The sequence below is a fragment of the Canis lupus genome, chromosome 14 (assembly GCF_011100685.1).
Source record: "Canis lupus familiaris isolate Mischka breed German Shepherd chromosome 14, alternate assembly UU_Cfam_GSD_1.0, whole genome shotgun sequence".
NCBI classification, from domain to species: domain Eukaryota; kingdom Metazoa; phylum Chordata; class Mammalia; order Carnivora; family Canidae; genus Canis; species Canis lupus.
Window position 1 is genome coordinate 47575746 of NC_049235.1, and position 18584 is coordinate 47594329.

Sequence of the window (18584 nt, forward strand, 5' to 3'; positions counted from 1 at the left end):
TTAATACTTCTGATTTTTTTAAAGGGGCCTATTATGTGCTATCTGTATCAAGAGTACAAGAAGTGATGGCAAAAATGTTTCTTATAAAGGAGAGCTTATAGTAAAATTGAAGAGGTTATATGTTACCCATAATATAACACATACTGATACCAATAAATGAATGACAACCCAGGAGAAAATTGTCATGGGATAGGGTGACTTGATTTCAAGGCTGGAAAGAAAGCTTTCAAAACAGACTCTTAAGTTTGAAGAGTCAGTGACAAATTAGCATGAGCTATTCGATCTTAACCAGGGGATATGCTAGGAATAAAGACCTGCCTGACTTGACTGAAGTAGAAAGTAGTGGCTATGAAGAGGATTGGTTCATCAAGGATGACTGTAAAGGAACATGAGACTTGTAGAAAACCCAGATTTAGAAGTACTCCTTAGGATGAGTAAACAGACTGTCAGAGAACTATATAGAAATGTTGTTAGTAGGAGATAAATCCGAGTAATTGAAAATCACAGTCTGTTCACAAAGGGAAAGTAATAGTAAACATTTTCTGGATATCAGGAAGAGTAAAAACACAATACACCTTGGGTTGCCTGGGTGGCTCCGTTAAGTGTCCAGCTCGATCTCAGGTCAGGTCTTGATCTCAGGGTTGTGGGTTCAAGCTCTGAGTTGGGCTCCACACTGAGAAACAAAAAACAGTACAGTTTTATGTTTGTTTCCCTGTAAGAGAGGTGGAGGATGGCAGAGGCAGGTATGGATGATATGAGAAAAGGAAGAATCAGATGATATGAAGTACTTCCACACCAGGTGTGTCCTTTCCCTGATTTGGTAAAAGACGTCATAGAACAGCTCATAATGTCTTTTGCTTCTGGAATCATTAAGTAATGATGAAATTGTCTCATGTATAGTTTATTTCATATATGTATTGACATATATATATATGTATATAAATGCTATGAACAAAATTCATTTAACCAAAAATACCACATTCACTGAACAGTTTGATAAAACAGAGATTGACTCTAAATTATTTTCCTGTTTGAATCCAACTTGATATGTGATCTAAAGTATTCGTATGTATTACCTTAGTAAAAACTCAAATACTAATATTACTAAAACAAAATCAGTTTCTTTTAGCTTTTTTTTTTTTTTTTTTTAAGATTTTATTTACTTGGGAGAGAGAGAGCATGAGCCTGTTGAAGGGCAAAGGGAGAAGCAGATTCCTCACTGAGTGGGGAGCCCAGTGTGGGGCTCGACCCCACCAGGATCACAATTGGAACAGAAGGCAGATGATTAACTGAATGAGCTACCCAGGTGCCCCAGGTTTTTTTAGTTTTATGAGTTTCATCAAGAGCTAATCTCCTTTCTGTAGTAAAATAAAATATATACTAGAGGTAAATATTCTTCTGAGGAAATGTCATCCTTTAGTAACTGCTTTGAGGAAATTTAGAGCTCTTAAACTCTCATTTGGAACCTAAATATCCGTTGGTTTCAAGTTTAACATGTAACAACATGTTTCTCATTGTTCTGCCTTGAGTGTAAATGAAGACAGAGGAATTCTCTTCCTTAAGAATAGTCTTTTGCCTGTTTTAAGTCTAGAAATTTTGTTTTGGTAAAATTTTGAATTTCCATCAAACTTTTCTTCATGGAAACAAACTATTGTTATGTTATTTATTTATGACAGAACACACATGCAGGACTTGAAAGATGTCACTAATAATGTACACTATGAGAACTACCGAAGCAGAAAACTGGCAGCTGTGACTTATAATGGAGTTGATAATAACAAGAACAAAGGGCAGCTTACCAAGTAAGTATACATTGTTTTCTCCAGAAAAGGTATCATTTATGTAGTAAATAGTCATACTGTTTCATCTTCATCAAATTCTTCTTGGCTACTCAATAGAAAATTGAGATAATATTCTTTATGTACAATAGCAGAAATTTATTATTGTTAAGCTTTGTTTTGGCAGTTTTATATTTTACTGTTTGTCACAGGAAGTGTTTTATTACCTTGTTCCTTAAGTGAAAGAGCCATGCATTCATTCTCTTCTGGTCATTTGCCATCATATTTATAGTCCATATACCACACATTTAATAGATCCCCAGTTAGACATGACTCCTACAAATACATTTTTTAAGAGTTTTATTTTATTTCTAATTAGTTAACATACAGTGTTATATTTTTGTCAGGTGTACGATATAGTGGTTCAGCAATAACATACATCACCCGGTGCTTATCATGACAAGTGCGCTCTTTAATCCCCATCACTTATTTCACCCGTCCCCCCACTCACTTCCCCTCTGGTAACCCATCAATTTATTCTCTATAATTAAGAGTTTCTTAGTTTGTCTCTCTCTCAATCTCTTTCTCTTTTTCCCTTTGCTCACTTGTTTCTTGAATTCCACATATAACTGACATCATATAGTACTTGTTTTTCTCTAACTTATTTCACTTAGCGTTATACTCTCTAGCTCCATGTGTATTGTTGCAAATGGCAAAATTTCATTCTTTTTATGGGTGAATAGTATTCCATTGTACACACACATGCGCATGCATATCTTGTTTATCCATTCATCTATGGATGGACACTTCGGCTGCTTCCATATCTTGGCTATTGTAAATAATTCTGGTATAAACTAATAGGGGTACATGTAACTGCAATTATGTATTTTAAAGAGGTCTTCTCTTTAAAAAACAGTTACTACCAAGATCTCTTAACCCATTTTACTTTTAAGAAAACATCATACAGTGTCTTTAAGGAGACTAAATACAAAGCTTCTACCTTTTATTATGTCTGTTTTAAATAAACCATTTTGGTAGCAGAGTTTTCCCTAACATTGTATAAAAACAAGGTACAGGACCAAGCAAAATGAATATTTAGGGAAATGTAGTCTTGGTTACCTTCTTTTTAAAAAAAAAAAAAATTAATTAATTTAGTTACCACCTTCATTCCTATTTTGTATTTCCAGGGAGTAAATTAGATTGAGTTTGAATTTTTTTTCTCTCGGTTTTTTAGAGTAGTGTGAATGACAAGTGTGTAGCTTCGCACTACTAAGCTACTTCGTATCTCAACCTGTGGTTGTTTATGATGGAGTAGGAAGATGTGTGAAGAGGCCTGTGAGTTAGCTGGTATAATTCTTGGTAACAGTTTATGTGCCCCATTTTCCCTTATTTGGGACTGTTGAAGATCATAAGTATTATGAAAACCATGTTAACAACGTGAGTATATTTGTAGCCAGATGTTATCTACTATTAGAGAATAATCCTGAAGGATCATCTGTACAAATAATGAAAAAGGCAAGTTTGCAAAGTAGCAGTACAGTACTGTATTTTACAGTGGTCAACATTCCTTATAATGGAAGAGTGTTCCTTTTTTCCTTTTTAGTTATGTCTCCACAGTGGCCCTAAATTCCAGAAGAAAGCAAAGAGGATTAACAGTCACTGGCAGTCACAAGCAGTTCTCTCTTAAAACTGATCTTAGGTCTAACTCTGTGTTTATCTTCTATATTTTTCTAATGATGTTGGGGTCATAACCCTTTGAATTAGATTTCTTATGTTACTTTGAATTTCTTCTTATGCTACTAACATGCTTATTACATTTGAGGAACTTTGCTGATCAGTTCCTAAGTTTTCTGGTTTCAAGGATCTCGACAGTGATTGTTAAAAAGGTAAATTTCTAGGTTTAATCATTGACAAGATATTCTTAGTTGATGTGGGATATAGACCTCAGAGTTTGTAATTTTTTTTTTCAGAGTTTGTAATTTTAATAAGTGCCCTGTGTGGTTCTGGTACAAGTCATTAGTCAAGTGTATGCTTTGCAAAACCCTGACTTCTAGGAATTGATTACTGCTTTTTAAAAAATTGATTTGGTTAGTACTTAACAATGTTTATATTTAAAGTACAAGATTCTATTTGAGGTAAGCTTTAGTGAGGAAAAAGCTTTATTTTTAGCAAACATTTTTTATCAGAGAACTTTATTTAGCACAAAAACATAAGGATCCATCATAGTAAATACTGTTCATAAAGTCCTAATCCATTTTAAATGCCTTTCACTAGCTTATGGACTTTTTTAACTGTTTAAAAGAAAAACATGAGTAATTAAAGCCATAATTTTATATGTGAAAAGGAAATGTACTGCCTTACCTATTATTCATTAAATGTATACAGTTAACGTTTGAATTTTTCCTTCTACACATTTGTTCATGTCCTAGAAGTAAAGATTTGTTCCCATATTTCAAATATAAGGCTTTTAAAATAGTGCTATTGCAATATTTCTGTTGTTGGATTCTGGTAAGGCAATCCAGAGAAAAATAGTAAATCTTACAATGTTAAAAATTCTTTTGTATAAATAGAATTTTAGTGTGGATTACTTGAGTTGAACTCTAAACCCAGGTAAAAACATAAAAAGTAGAATACTACTGAAAATATGTTTCATAATGAGATGACTCATGTCCAGACTTTGTCTATGAAAATGATAAAAACGTTTGTACTGCTAAAAAGCAAATTTTCCCCTGGAGGTAGTATATTATTTTATGTTAAGAGTAAGTAGAAAAATAGCTTTAAAGATTGAACCAAACGGAGAATGGCATGATTCGAATATTGATGGGATTTATTACATTAGACTTTTACTACTTTATTGAATAATATGCTGAATCAAAAAAGTCACTTGGAAGTTTAATCCATTGGTTGTATCTTATATTATCTTGAAAATGTTAGCAATTTCAGAAAGCATTCCAGCAGAATTTTTTGTTGTTTAAATCAGTATCAACAACTTCTGGTGTTCTAGCTGATGTTAAAGTGCTATAAGCTAAGGACTCATCCATGAGTAACTGAAAAGAATGGCGATTATGTGATGTAATAAGCAAATGTGAATTTAGGCTTCTTAGTGATATTCTGGTTGTATTGCTTTCAAGGGACCCTCCCTCCATGGCATTTGTATCCTTTGATAATATTGTCAGGGAGAGGTTGAGGCTTTGGAATGGAAGAGGCAAAGTCATTAAACAAAAATTGCCACTTCTCTAGCCACCTCCTTCTACTGTGTATCTGAACTCAGAGCATCCCAGCATAGATCCAAATACTGCAATTCTAACACTGAACATCACAGTTAGTTCTTAATAGAAGCATGTTTTAATACTGGGAGATACAGATACCCTGTGGCATTATGTTATAGCACTTTGATTAATCATTGAAAGAGATTACTCTCTTGTTACCTGCATGTTTCATAGTGTACCTCGCATAAGGGCTGGTTAAGAGGGAGTAGGTCTTCTGTATAGTAAGAGATGAGCTATCTGTAACTTGGAAATTTTCAGGCAGATCATTTTAGGCTAGACTTCGTATGGAAGTTGAAGATCTAGGAATTGATTCTCTTAATACTGCATAGGCTTAAGTAACTCTTGGAAGACTTCATATAGAGAGCCCAGTTTGAAGATCATGGAACTGGATAATCTCTTTGGTTCTTAAGAAAAGTGGTCATTTTATCACTTTATCACTTTGGATTGTCTCTAAATAGCATTTTAGTAGCATCAGTAGTAGGCAATATGAGGAAGAAATAAAATTGATAGTAAGGTCATTTATCTGCTGATTGCTACTGGACCTATGTTTTTTTCATTGCCTTCATACAATATTTATACATATATAAATCTGTTAAAATTTACAGTTATATTAACCTTTATATGGCAGTGTATACTCCACAAAGTGCTAATTACAATTTAGTTTTAGAATATAAGCTATTTCATTAAGCATTAGGTAGTAAAGTGGGTTAATTAATCTTATATTTAATTTTCTGAGGCAGTTTTTTTTTTTTAAGATTTTATTTATTTATTCATGAGAGAAGAGAGAGAGAGGCAGAGATACATAGACAGGGAGAAGCAGATTCCTTGCAGGAAGCCTGATGTGGGATTCGATTCCGGGACCAGCATCACACCCGGAGCCAAAGGCAGATGCTTAACCACTGAGCCACCCAGCCATCCCTCTGAGGCAGTTTTGGATGGACTGTAGAATGTACTGACCAGTGGTTAAAAATATTTAGGTTGTATATCTGAAAACGTGCCTTTCTGTTAGATTAGTCACCCTAGAATGATTATGTTTTGGAATGACCTAAAACCAGATTTAGACATCACATTGTACATCTTAAATTTATACAATATTACATGTCAGTTTTATCTCCGTAAAGCTGGGACAAAACCAAGATTTAGATTATGTGGCTAAAATCTGAAAAGTAGCGGAGCTTATCTCATGAAATAGTAATTTGCTTCAAGGCCAAAGTCAGGAAAAATTGGCATTATCCCTAGCAACTATTCAGGTATTGCCTGTATCTGGCAAAGAAAATATCAAGTCATCTATTTTAAGTACTTTTTAAATCCTCAGGGAGAGTGTATCTTGTTCACCCCTGACTGGAGAGTGGAAGGTTGTAGGCAATTGGAAGTAACAGAAAGGGAGGTCAAGTTCCAGATGAAAGAAAATTCATCAAGGAGTAGTAAAGGAAAAGGAAGAATTAGCCACATCCAGATGGCAGATCTCTTTAAGAAAGGTGATCCCCCAATAAGGGGAAGGTTAACTTCTTTCTTTCATTATTTTATGATTATTATTATTTTTGATAAATCTGCTTTTTCAAGTTCCTCCTTCCTTGGTCTTCTTTTGTATGTTTTACTTAAAATAACTGATGACTCTTGATAAGTGACTCTTTTATGAACCGTTGTCTATCATAGGCACCAGTTATGACTGTTGATATCTTGTTCCAAGTTGGGCATACCCTGTTACCCATTTCCCATAGTTATTTTTCTGTTTTCTGTAGCCATCTCCATCTGTAAGCTTGGGAAAACTTTATGGACAACCAAACTCCTAGAAATTATTAAAAATACAAGTTTCCAAAGGCTGAATCTTAGAACTCTTTTTGTACACGACAGTTTTCATTGGAAGAGAAATAAAGACAATTTTCTGAAGTTTTCTAAAGTTTTTTTTAAAAAAATTACATTTATTCAAGTTGTATCTTTTACTGTTTATTCAACTGTCCTTTCACTAAAATATAATGATAGTATTGTTTTATGTTTGAGTATAATGCTCCCACTTGGCAAAATGATGTGTTCGTAATTGTTTCCCAAAATTTTTGGAAATTTTTATTGCTCTTTGAAATCAATTTAAATGAAATTCCTTTGAAAATTTTAGTATGAAAATTGCTACATGTCTGTGTACATAATGGCCTACTAACCATTGGAACAAAAGTATATGAATGTATTTATTTAATATATTTTTCAGGAAAGACCACAAATAATATAAATGAAATGTGGTGGTCTTCTGTTATACTCAAAATGTGGGTTGTGTAACACAACCACACTAGACCTTACTGGTCAGGCTTGTGTGGTCCTTGCTGTGATTTTGCTGTTTGTCACATGAAAGGGTGAGTCAACTGGTGACTTTCAGGAGGTATAACCCTTTAAAGAGATCCCTAGAAGGAGTTACATTAAATCTTTGTGTATGTAGCAAGACATGCAGGTTATGTTACACCATTTTTTTTCTTTTTAATCTTTTACCAGGCCTTTTCATTTCTTTGGCCAAGTTACTTTAAATTTCTCTGACAAGTTTAAGGGTATAAGCTTTAGCATATCTATGTATGTAAAGAAGAGTTTCCATTAAAAAGCAGCTAGGCTATAATATAATTTAAATCGCTTTTCCAGCCATCTAAAAAAGGTTTTATTTGGAAAAAAAATTCTTAATGTGATGAAAAAGTGATCCTCCTTCTTGTGTTTTCTACATTGTAAGCACAATTTTGTATTACAGTTTTCTAAATATCACGTTAATAAAGATGACTAGAAATGAGGTGCTAATTTAAAAATTAAAGAGATTTGAAAGATCATTTTTACTGATGAGGTGCTTCAAAAATCCATGTTAGATATATATATGAACTTTTTAAATAACACTAAATATCATTTCATTTGGTCAGAAGTCAAGTATTTTTACAAGGCTGGAAAACTTTAAAGTATCTCAATAGAAGTATTGCAAAAATTTTTTGAAAGTACACATATTTAAATAGGTCTAGAAATTCAAGCAGACTGTCAGAACATAATTGCACAGCATGTTTATTTTCATAATGATTTGGTATAGTAATTACTAACAGAATTTTGGGAAAGAAATTAGCTTTAACAGATTTTGTCATGAACTTAAGTTTCAGGGTACTTACTTATGGTGAAACCTCTGAATTTGCCTTTGTTGCTTTTAGTGTGGTTTACTGTAAGTGTTCTAAGTTTCTATCTTTTGTTCTTTTAGACATTACACAGTTGAAAGCATGTAAGTGGTATTTGTTTTTCCAAAGACATAAGCAGCTTTAGGATGTAGAGATTTTTAATATTTAAATTTTGAATTTAAAAGCAAATTTCAAAGCATGGCATGTTTGTCTGGAATCTTCTATTTTCCTCCTCGAGTTATTTAAATAAAAGTCAGAGATGACAGGCAGCCCGGGTGGCTCAGTGATTTAGCGCCGCCTTCGACCCAGGGTGTGATCCTGGGGACCTGGGATCAAGTCCTGCGTTGGGCTCCCTGCATGGAGCCTACTTCTCCCTCTGCCTGTCTCTCTCTCTCTGTCTCTCTCTCTGTCTCTCTCTCTCTCTCTCTGTCTCTCATGAATAAATAAATAAAATCTTTAAAAAAAAATCAGAGATGACGCTGTTTGCTTTTGGTTAGTTGGTAGCCTTTTCATGTACAGATTATATGATAAATTCTTTAAATTTACGTGAATTGCCCTCTTCCTTCTAAGGATAAAATTGAGCATTTTATAGTTGGGTTATTATAAGTAAGAATATATATGTCACTTTAAAATCACTCAGTTTCTAATTTATTTAATATATTTATAGTTTCAAGGTATGTTTTCAAATTGCAGCAATACTGTAGGCTAATCTCTCTTGCTTAAACATACATATTCAGTTAAGACTGTCAACTAAAAAATATTGTTTCTTTTCTAGAATCTAAAATGTTTTGGGTGGGAGAAGTGAGGTTTACAGACTCTGAAAATCTAACAAAAGCTTTGGAGCCTCTCACCAAAAATGTTTGCATGGACACACGCATTTGGTTTGCCATTTCACTGGATTCATTGGCACCCTGCCCAAAGAGATCAGAGGCCCCTATGTTAAAAACACCTGCCATAGAGATGAGAACTATATTATCAGGAAGGGCCCTAACTTTTAATGAAATAATGATATTTACACTTAAAATTTTATTTCAATTGACTTCACTTTTTGAATGCAGGTTTTTGTTCTAAGTGAATATTTGGTTTAGTATCAGAACTTCTGATGGTTAAAATATACTGCAGGTTTGTAAGTTTACTTTTGGTGAAGAAATATCCTTTAGTTAACATTTTATTTGAATTTATACTTATTGCAAAAACATCTTGATCACAGCAGTACTTTATGTCTTCCTCCTCCCTTTTTCCTAAGAAAAATCAGTAGCCAATGTTCTATCCTATTGCTCTTTTGAATATATTCCATCTGACTCTTTTGTCCTCCTTGAGAGGGAAGAAGATTGCTGTAAAAGTACTCAGCCTCCTTCAGAAAGAAGACGACTGCTATAGTCAAAGTGTGTCATATCATGATTAAACTGACTAACCCTAACGTTATAGGTGAAATCCAAGGCCTGATCTTGAACTTGTTTTTGTAAGCCATGATTTAATTTCTTGAAGTGCTTTACTGAGATAAAATTCACCAATTTAAAAAGTGAAATTCAGTGGTTAAAAGCCTGGTTATGTGGAGGCAAGTAAACATGTTTTATCAAGTAAGAAGAGAGCCTGTCTCTCTTAAGTTGTCCTGTGTGTTAAATAGTTTTCAGAGAGTCTCAAAGTCACACAGTACATGTTTCTTTCCTCTCTGGGACTGTAGTGAGTTATTGATATTTTGCATTCACTTGTATCTATAAAAATACTAGCCTTAAGATAAAACTCATTTACAGTATTTTCCAACATGAAAATTTTCATCAGAATTGTGCAGAGATTTGAGCCTGTGGGCTTTAATGTCAGTAGAATGAAATACTTCCATTTAACTATGGTTGCGTCTGTTTCCTGGCATTTCAAAAATAATTACCAAGGTATTTTGCTTCTAATTCTCTCTCATATGTATCATCTTTGTATATGTTTTATCACCAAACTTCTTTTTAAAATAAGACAAAAAATTAAGACAGTGAAATATTTTAATTAAATGGAATGAATTTTCATGATCAGTGAATTTACCATAAGTGCCCTAGAAATACTCTACATACCTAAGTGAAAAATGTTCTAGGGATCCCTGGGTGGTGCAGTGGTTTGGCGCTTGCCTTTGGCCCAGGGCGCGATCCTGGAGACCCAGGATCGAATCCCACGTCGGGCTCCCGGTGCATGGAGCCTGCTTCTCCCTCTGCCTGTGTCTCTGCCTCTCTCTTTCTCTCTGTGTGACTATCATAAATAAATAAAAATTAAAATTAAAAAAAAAACAAACAAAAAAAGAGAAAAGTGTTCTAGAAATTGACTGGCAGTCATTTCCAATATGGTAATTCAGTTACTAAAATAAGTTTGAATTAGTGTTAATTAACTTATAATTGTGATGTCAGTAGTTGTCATAGAAGAGATTATAACACTTAGAAATTTATAGAACTGAAAATATTCTACATATATTAACATCATTAGCTCAGTTCCTTTTTTGACATTAAAATTTTAAACTATAAAATTAAATAATTTTCTTCTCATTTTCCATTTTGTGACTATAATTTGGGGATGTTTCCTTTTTCATTTTCCTTCTAGTTTATGTGTCATCTTTAGATTTGATAGGCACGGGATCCCTGGGTGGCGCAGCGGTTTAGCTCCTGCCTTTGGCCAGGGCGCCATCCTGGAGACCCGGGATCGAGTCCCACGTCGGGCTCCCGGTGCATGGAGCCTGCTTCTCCCTCTGCCTGTGTCTCTGCCTCTCTCTCTCTGTGTGTGACTATCATAAATAAATTAAAATTAAAAAAAAATGATTTGATAGGCACTAGGATAAGAGAAACATCCTGCTGTTTTTTAATCTAGTTTCATAATAATTATTCATTAGAGATTCAAGTTTATTTTATTTATTTATTTATTTTGAGATTCAAGTTTAAATACAAAACTTCATGGAAGGAAATTCTAGATTATAAATATTTTGTAAATGTGAAGCTTCTAAAGAATTTTTAATGCATTACATAAAACTTCAACTCTGTGCTCTGTCATTTAAGATGGTGTAAGAATTTAGTAATGACATATAGATCTTTGTTTTTATAACTTTTTCAGAGTTTTGTAGTATATGTTCATTTTTAGATTGATGATTATTTATTAATGTTCACAACAGGAGTCCTCTTGCACAAATGGAAGAAGAAAGAAGGGAGCATGTAGCTAAGATGAAGAAGATGGAGATGGAGATGGAACAGGTGTTTGAGATGAAGGTCAAAGAAAAAGTTCAGAAACTGAAGGATTCAGAAGCTGAGGTAATTAGCCTACCATTTTCACATCTTACAGACACGTTATTTCATTTTAAAATAATATCTTTAATAGTATAGATAAAAAACCTTTTTACACATATTTTTTTTCAAGTTTAATATAATACCCTAATGTAGTAAAATGGAGAAATAAAAGGAAGTGCTTTGTTTTATAATCATATATACTTCAATATGTAAATGTTTAGACATATATCTACTTGGAAGGAAGACCAAATACTTATAATGAATTATCAGTTTTAATGTGCAAACTGTGAGAAATGAAATTCTAAGCTACTCCATATATTCAATGTGAGAAAAGTAAAGATCAGAGTTTTGAGTGAATAGAAGAATAACAACTAGTACTAGTATAATAATAATAACCCAGAGTTACTTGCGTATGAATGAGAGAATGAAAGAAAGAACTTTAACTGAACTAATGGCTTGTCAGGATAATTATACACAGCCAAAGGGGAGAAAATGAAGAAATGTGATATTCTTCTAAATGAGTTGGGCTTATTTGTAATAAAGTGTCAGAGTAATTGCCAGTGTTAGAAAATGGGTAGAATAGTGACAAAACATCCCAGCAAGCTTATCTACTACCTTGGAATCCCTGTAGATGTTGAGGTATATATTTAGTTTCTATTAATCAAAAAGACCTTGAAGGGGATCCCTGGGTGGCTTAGCAGTTTGGCACCTGCCTTTGGCCCAGGGTGCGATCCTGGAGTCCCAGGATCGAGTCCCGTGTCGGGCTCCCAGCGTGGAGCCTGCTTCTCCCTCCTCCTGTGTCTCTGCCTGCCTCTCTCTCTCTCTCTCTCTCTCTCTCTCTGTCTATAATGAATAGATAAATTAAAAAAAAAAAAAAAAAAAAACGGAAAAAAAAGACCTTGAAGACATTTCCTTACACCTCCTTCAAGAAGTGAAAGGTAGAGGAAAACCCTAACATGAGAATCTATCAAGTAATAGTTGGTTTGATAGATACTAATATGAAATATTTTTAAAATGACAACCTTAAAATTCAGTGAGACCCTTCTGTATATGAGGCTCCACTAATACGTGTATCTAAATATATTAAAAAGGGATTCAGATTTATTTTCTTTACACCCTATGGTTAATCTCATTGCTTTTATAATTACTGCATAAAAGACTGAAACCCTCTTTGACTAAATCCGCTAAATGGCATGCATGAAGAGAGTAAAATATTGAGTAATTTTGAAGAAATGTTTATATTCCACATTAGATTACTCTTAAATTATTAGACATTACATGTGATCTCTTACTAAAAAAGAAATAAAACAACCACTTTGTTATTACATTTGTCATAAGCTTAATTCAGCAGAGATATGGAATAGTTCCTTCTAGTTTGAGACTGCAAAGCACTGCCAGGAATAGCATCTTTAGCATCTGTTATAAGATGACATTTTGGAGATTAAGCTTAGTCTTTTTATTTACCAACCTTTTATTATTAACTCTATTTGAGTTTCTGTTCTTTCAAGAACTAGTAAATAATCCGAAAAATCCGTAACAGAAGGGGAATAAAAAACAGAAACGAGCCCGTATTATTACCTCCACACTTAGATTTTGTTGAAAATCTAAAAGTAGTTGAATTTGCATTTGCTTTAGATGTATTTTATAACCTGTTCTTAAGAGTAAATATTATAAACAAATAATTATGAAACAGTAGCTGAAAAACCTTTCCAGGGTTTTTATGATTTCTCTGAATGTGGTGAAAACAGAGTTTTGAGGAACTTTATTCTTTGAAGGATGAAATCTTAGCATTGAAAGAACCTTTAAAGAGATCTGGCCAAGTTTCTCCTAATACTGTCGCCATATAAGTATATAAATATATAGGGGAAAAAACCTATTTAACCTTGCTTAATACAGTTTTTTCTCAAGTTCATTAGTTCTAGAAATGGTTGTTTAGGTAGGGCACAGCTGCTAAATAACCAGCAGCACAGTATTGTACTAATAAGCATCTTTAATGTATTGTGTCATTAAATCTACACTATAACCTCATGAGGTAGATATTACTGTCTATCTCCCTTTTTTTTTTACATGGGAGGAAGGATAAATTAATTTGGTCAGTGCTGCATATAGTTGTAAGTTGCATCCACTTAACTCTTTTAAAGTTCACTGTTAATCACTGGACAAGTGCAAAATCATGTATCCACAGTTTCAAATCCTAAATCCTAACAAGCTCGAAAACAGCAAAACCGGACATTGAGCTAATAGTTTTATTCCACTTAATATGACTATTTATAAAATTTGCCGTAAAAAGTAGTGATGTGTTTGATGCTAAGGTCAATGCTACTCTAGACAGCCCAGGAGGTGTTTTGTAAATGTAGTATATACACCTTTCTAAGTAATGCTGCCTTTCTAAAATCTGAAAAAGTCTGAATTTTGGGAGACGTCTAACCCCAAGGGTTCCTTGAGAAAGCTTGTGACTTGTACCTTTACCTACATGCAGTTAGCACAAAAGATAATTATAAATATACAGATGAAGAATGATGAACACCTGTGAACTTACTACTCAGCTTAAAAAATAAGACCTCATTAGTTTATGTAAGCCCCTGTGTGCCTCTTTCCTATGGTACTTCTCTTTTTCTTTCTCCGAGGTAGCTATTATGAATTGTATGTTTATGATTCCCTTGCATTTTTTTTAAATAACGAGGCACATTTTTCTGTGTTCCTATTTTCTGATTTTTTTTGTAACTTAATTGCTATAGTCAGGAAGATGATATCTCAGATTTGACTCATATTTGCTTAAATTTATCTTAGATGGTTTAGTTTTGTAGGAATTGCATGTAATATTTGCAGTAGGAATAAATATGAAGTCACTCTTTGGTTTACAAAATAATTGAGAAAACAAATTATGTGCAAAATTTTATTATAATCCAAATTCAAGATGTTAACTCACTGAATCAGTATTATTATTATTATTATTTTTTTAATTTTTATTTATTTATGATAGTCACACAGAGAGAGAGAGAGAGAGAGAGGCAAAGACGTAGGCAGAGGGAGAAGCAGGCTCCATGCACCGGGAGCCCGACGGTGGGATTCGATCCTGGGTCTCCAGGATCACGCCCTGGGCCAAAGGCAAGCGCCAAACCGCTGCGCCACGCAGGGATCCCACTGAATCAGTATTATGATCATTACACTATTCCTGGGAATCTGAAGGTTTTGAATAGTTTTTAGATATTAAGTGTATTTAGATTCAATCTGGTTTTTTTTTTACTCGTGTGATTATTTTCTTTAGAAACAGATTGACTAGTGCCTAAATGAAACTATTTAATGAACCATTAGATAAGCTCTTTGTTTCTGCAGTTACTTTGCATGAGTGTTTCTACTTCTCAACCAGCATTCTTTACAGCATTAATTCTCAATGTAGGAAAAACACCTGCATTGGAATCACTGGGGCTTGTTGAAAATGCAGATTTCTAGTCTTAACAGTCAAAGGTTCTAATTCAGTATGTCTGGATGAGGTCCAGGGTTCTGTATATTTTGAACAAACACTCCTGGTGATTTATATGAAGACTTAGCATTTGAGAAACCACTGCTTCATACAAATCAGGGAAGCTTACTGTGGTCTTGGAGCTCTTTAAGTCTTTATCTACCTGCTTTCTTTTCTACTTGTCTTAGCTTTCTAAACTTGAAATTAGGAGACTGGTTCAAATCCTGGTTCTTCAATTTTCTGGCTGATGATCTTGAGCAAGTGATGTAATAAACTGTGTATCTATACAGTGAGGACAGTGATGCCTTCCTTGCCTTGTTTCTGCATGCTTATGAGTAATGAAAAATGAAATGATAAATAAGATAGGATATGTCCATTGTAAAGTGCAATACAACTATAAACTTATTGCATGTTTTCCTCCCATTTCCCAAGATTATTCTCTTGGTCACTGGCCTTTTGGGTGGCAAGTCCTAGAGGAGGAGAAATCCTAGACAGTGCATTCTAGGTGGTACAAGAACTCAGTGCTTATACTTTTAACATTAGGATGTGTGGGTGAAACAAACTTCTGCTCCTGGTTTCTCAAACGGTTTTATTTTATATATTGTGCTGTGATTTAGCTCCAAAGGCGCCATGAGCAAATGAAAAAGAATTTGGAAGCACAGCACAAAGAATTAGAGGAAAAACGTCGTCAGTTTGAAGATGAGAAAGCAAACTGGGAAGCCCAACAACGTATTTTAGAACAACAGAACTCTTCCAGGTAATTAATATCAGATTCCTATGAAATGTATGTATTAAATGTTTTAAGGAATTATTGTCTTATTTATTTTAAAAACATTAACATTTTAGAAAACTTTACTCATTATCACACAAGCACAATTAATTTCATGGATGAATATTTTTATATAGATGGATGCAGTCTATCTACTTTAACAGTATTTCTTTTCATTACTAACATTTTCCATGAGTTAACAGTCTTCACAATTATAATTTCATAGCTTCATGGCATTCTCCCCAGTTGACTCACTATAATCAATTGCTTATCTCCTTCCCTCAGTTGTTGGACTTAACAATTGTGTTTGATCATTGGCAAGCATAGAAAACACTGCTACAAAGATCTTTTATACATTTTAGGGGTATTATTAGATGTTGAATTCATTCTTTAGGATAAAACCCTTAAGATAAAATTTTGGATATCTGATTCCAAATACAACTGATCAGTTACTTGTTAATTTACACAAAGTCAATAATATTTGTACCTTGCCTTTGTTCTTTTCCTTGTTAGTCCCATGGAAAACCGAAAAGTTGTATCTTTGTAAGAATGCTACAGTTTACCCTCACTGTTAAATATTTCCAGGGTTAGATATTTGTTTGTTTGTTTTTTAATATATTTTTAAAAGATTTTATCTATGTATTCATGACAGACACAGAGAGGGGGCACAGACACAGGCAGAGGGAGAAGCAGGCTCCCTGTAGGGAGCCTGACATGGAACTCGATCCTGGATTTCCAGGATCACGCCCTGGGCCGAAGGCGGCACCAAACCGCTGAGCCACCTGGGGCTGCCCAGATATTTGTTCTATAAGACTCGTCCTATTAAACTTTTCCCCAGCAAAGAGGAAAATGCATTGATTAAAGCAAACATAATTCAGAATGCAAATGGTAGTAAAAGAAAAGGATACTGATGTCAGTTGATCTTTTTTTAATTTGTACTGTTTCATTTGGGAAGAATTGTTCTCATATGTTAAAAATGGGTTTTTGTCATTTTTACAGTTTATCCTGAAATTTGGTCAAGTATTTGATTGTCTTAATACAGATTTGCATTGTCCTCATTATTCATCTAAATCATACAATTTTTTTATTTCTTTAAATTTTATGTATGTATGTATTTATTTATTTTTGAGAAAGAGAGTCGGGTGGAGGGGGAGGGGGGCAGAAGGAGAAAGAGAATCTTAACCATGCTCCACACCCTGCCCGGAGCCAGATGCGGGGACTTGATCTCAAGACCCTGAGATCATGCATGACCTGAGCCGAAATCAAGAGTCTGACGCTTTAACCAGCTGAGCCACTCAGGTGCCCCTTTTAATATTTTAAATAAAAATAGTAGTGTTTGAAGAACTAAAACATAGTTGTAGTTGGATTAGCCATTGCTATCATATGTTGTCTGTAATGTTTATATTTATAACATGGCTACTCATTTTGATTATTTTCCTTTAACTATTTAGAACCTTGGAAAAGAACAAGAAGAAAGGGAAGATCTTTTAAATCCTCTATTGACCACCAGTTACGTATTAGTTGCCAATATGCCAGCTTGGACATCAGTGTTTGTTGGATCCGTTTGACCAATTTGCACCAGTTTTATCCTTAATGATGGATTTAACAGCATGACAAAAATTATTATTATTTTTTTGTTCTTGATGGAGATTAAGATGCCTTGAATTGTCTAGGGTGTTATGTACTTAGAAACTAACAGCTCTAAGTACCTTTCCTACATTTTCTTTCTTTCTTTTTTTTTTTTTTTTATTAAACAGATGTCTTCAATTTAATGCAAGAAAACATTTTACTGTTGTACAATCATGTTCTGGTGGTTGGATTGTTTACAGGATATTCCAAAAATAAAAGGACTCTGGAAGGTTTTCATTGAGGATAAATTGCCATAATATGATGCAAACTATGCTTCTCTATGATAATTATAATACAAAGGTTCCATTCAGTGCAGCGTATACAATAATGTAATTTAGTCTAACACAGTTGACCCTATTTTTTGACACTTCCATTGTTTAAAAATACACATGGAAAAAAAATCCTATATGCTTACAATGCACCTAGAGCTTTTTTATAACAACCTTTTTTTGTTTATTTGTTTGTTTTGGATTCTTTAAATATATGTTATTCTCATTTAGTGCCCTCTTTAGCCAGAATCTCATTACTGCTTCATTTTTGTAATAACATTTTATTTAGGTATTTTCCATATATTGGCCCTGCTAAAATAGAATATAGCATCTTTCATATGGTAGGAACCAAAAAGGAAACTTTCCTTTAATTCCCTTTTTACACTTTATGGTAAGTAGCAGGGGGAAAAATGCATTTATAGATCATTTCTAGGCAAAATTGTGAAGCTAACGACCAACCTATTTCTACCTATGTGCCGTCTCTTTATTTTACTAGAAATGGGAATCATGGCCTCTTGAAAAGAAAAAAAAGTCACCATTCTGCATTTAGCTGTATTCATATATTGCATTTCTGTATTTTTTTTGTTTGTATTGTAAAAAATTCACATAATAAACAATGTTGTGATGTAATAGAGTGTGGGCTCTTAAATATTCTACGGCTAATATACAAGGCTAGAATATGGGAAGAAACTTTTTATCATGAATTTGCATCCTCCACAATTGTAACTCATCTTTTGCATGTTTATTTCATTTGAAATGGTTATGTATTGGTTTCTAATTTATGAGATATACAGTATCTCTACGCGTACTATCTCGTTAATTTGTTATTCCTCTGAGAAAAATCCCAACTCATTCATATTAGGTAAACTCTCAAGTCCCTGGAAACTGAATCATCTTACAGAAGTATAATTTCACTAGGTCAAATGATGTACATTTTAACATAATGCTTTATGGCATTTTAAGTGTAATTAATGCAACCCAATTCATTACCTTAGCTTCACCATGTTTGTTACTTTTTAAAATTAATG

At 33.7% G+C, this 18584-nt stretch overlaps 1 protein-coding gene across 5 annotated transcripts in view; it reads left to right on the plus strand.

The window, feature by feature from the left end:
- The window catches only part of SEPTIN7 (septin 7), a 117975-nt gene extending 99789 nt beyond the window's left edge, over positions 1-18186 (plus strand). For 4 of the 5 annotated variants that reach the window (XM_038557330.1, XM_038557329.1, XM_038557332.1 and 1 more), the window contains 4 exons: positions 1677-1802; positions 11315-11450; positions 15507-15646; positions 17110-17149. In XM_038557330.1, the coding sequence (XP_038413258.1) occupies positions 1677-1802; positions 11315-11450; positions 15507-15646; positions 17110-17149 (442 nt within the window). Of the gene's footprint in view, positions 1-1676; positions 1803-11314; positions 11451-15506; positions 15647-17109 lie in introns of all 5 variants that reach the window. The other variant, XM_038557328.1, reaches the window with a different exon arrangement.
- The last annotated feature ends 398 nt before the right edge of the window (positions 18187-18584 follow it).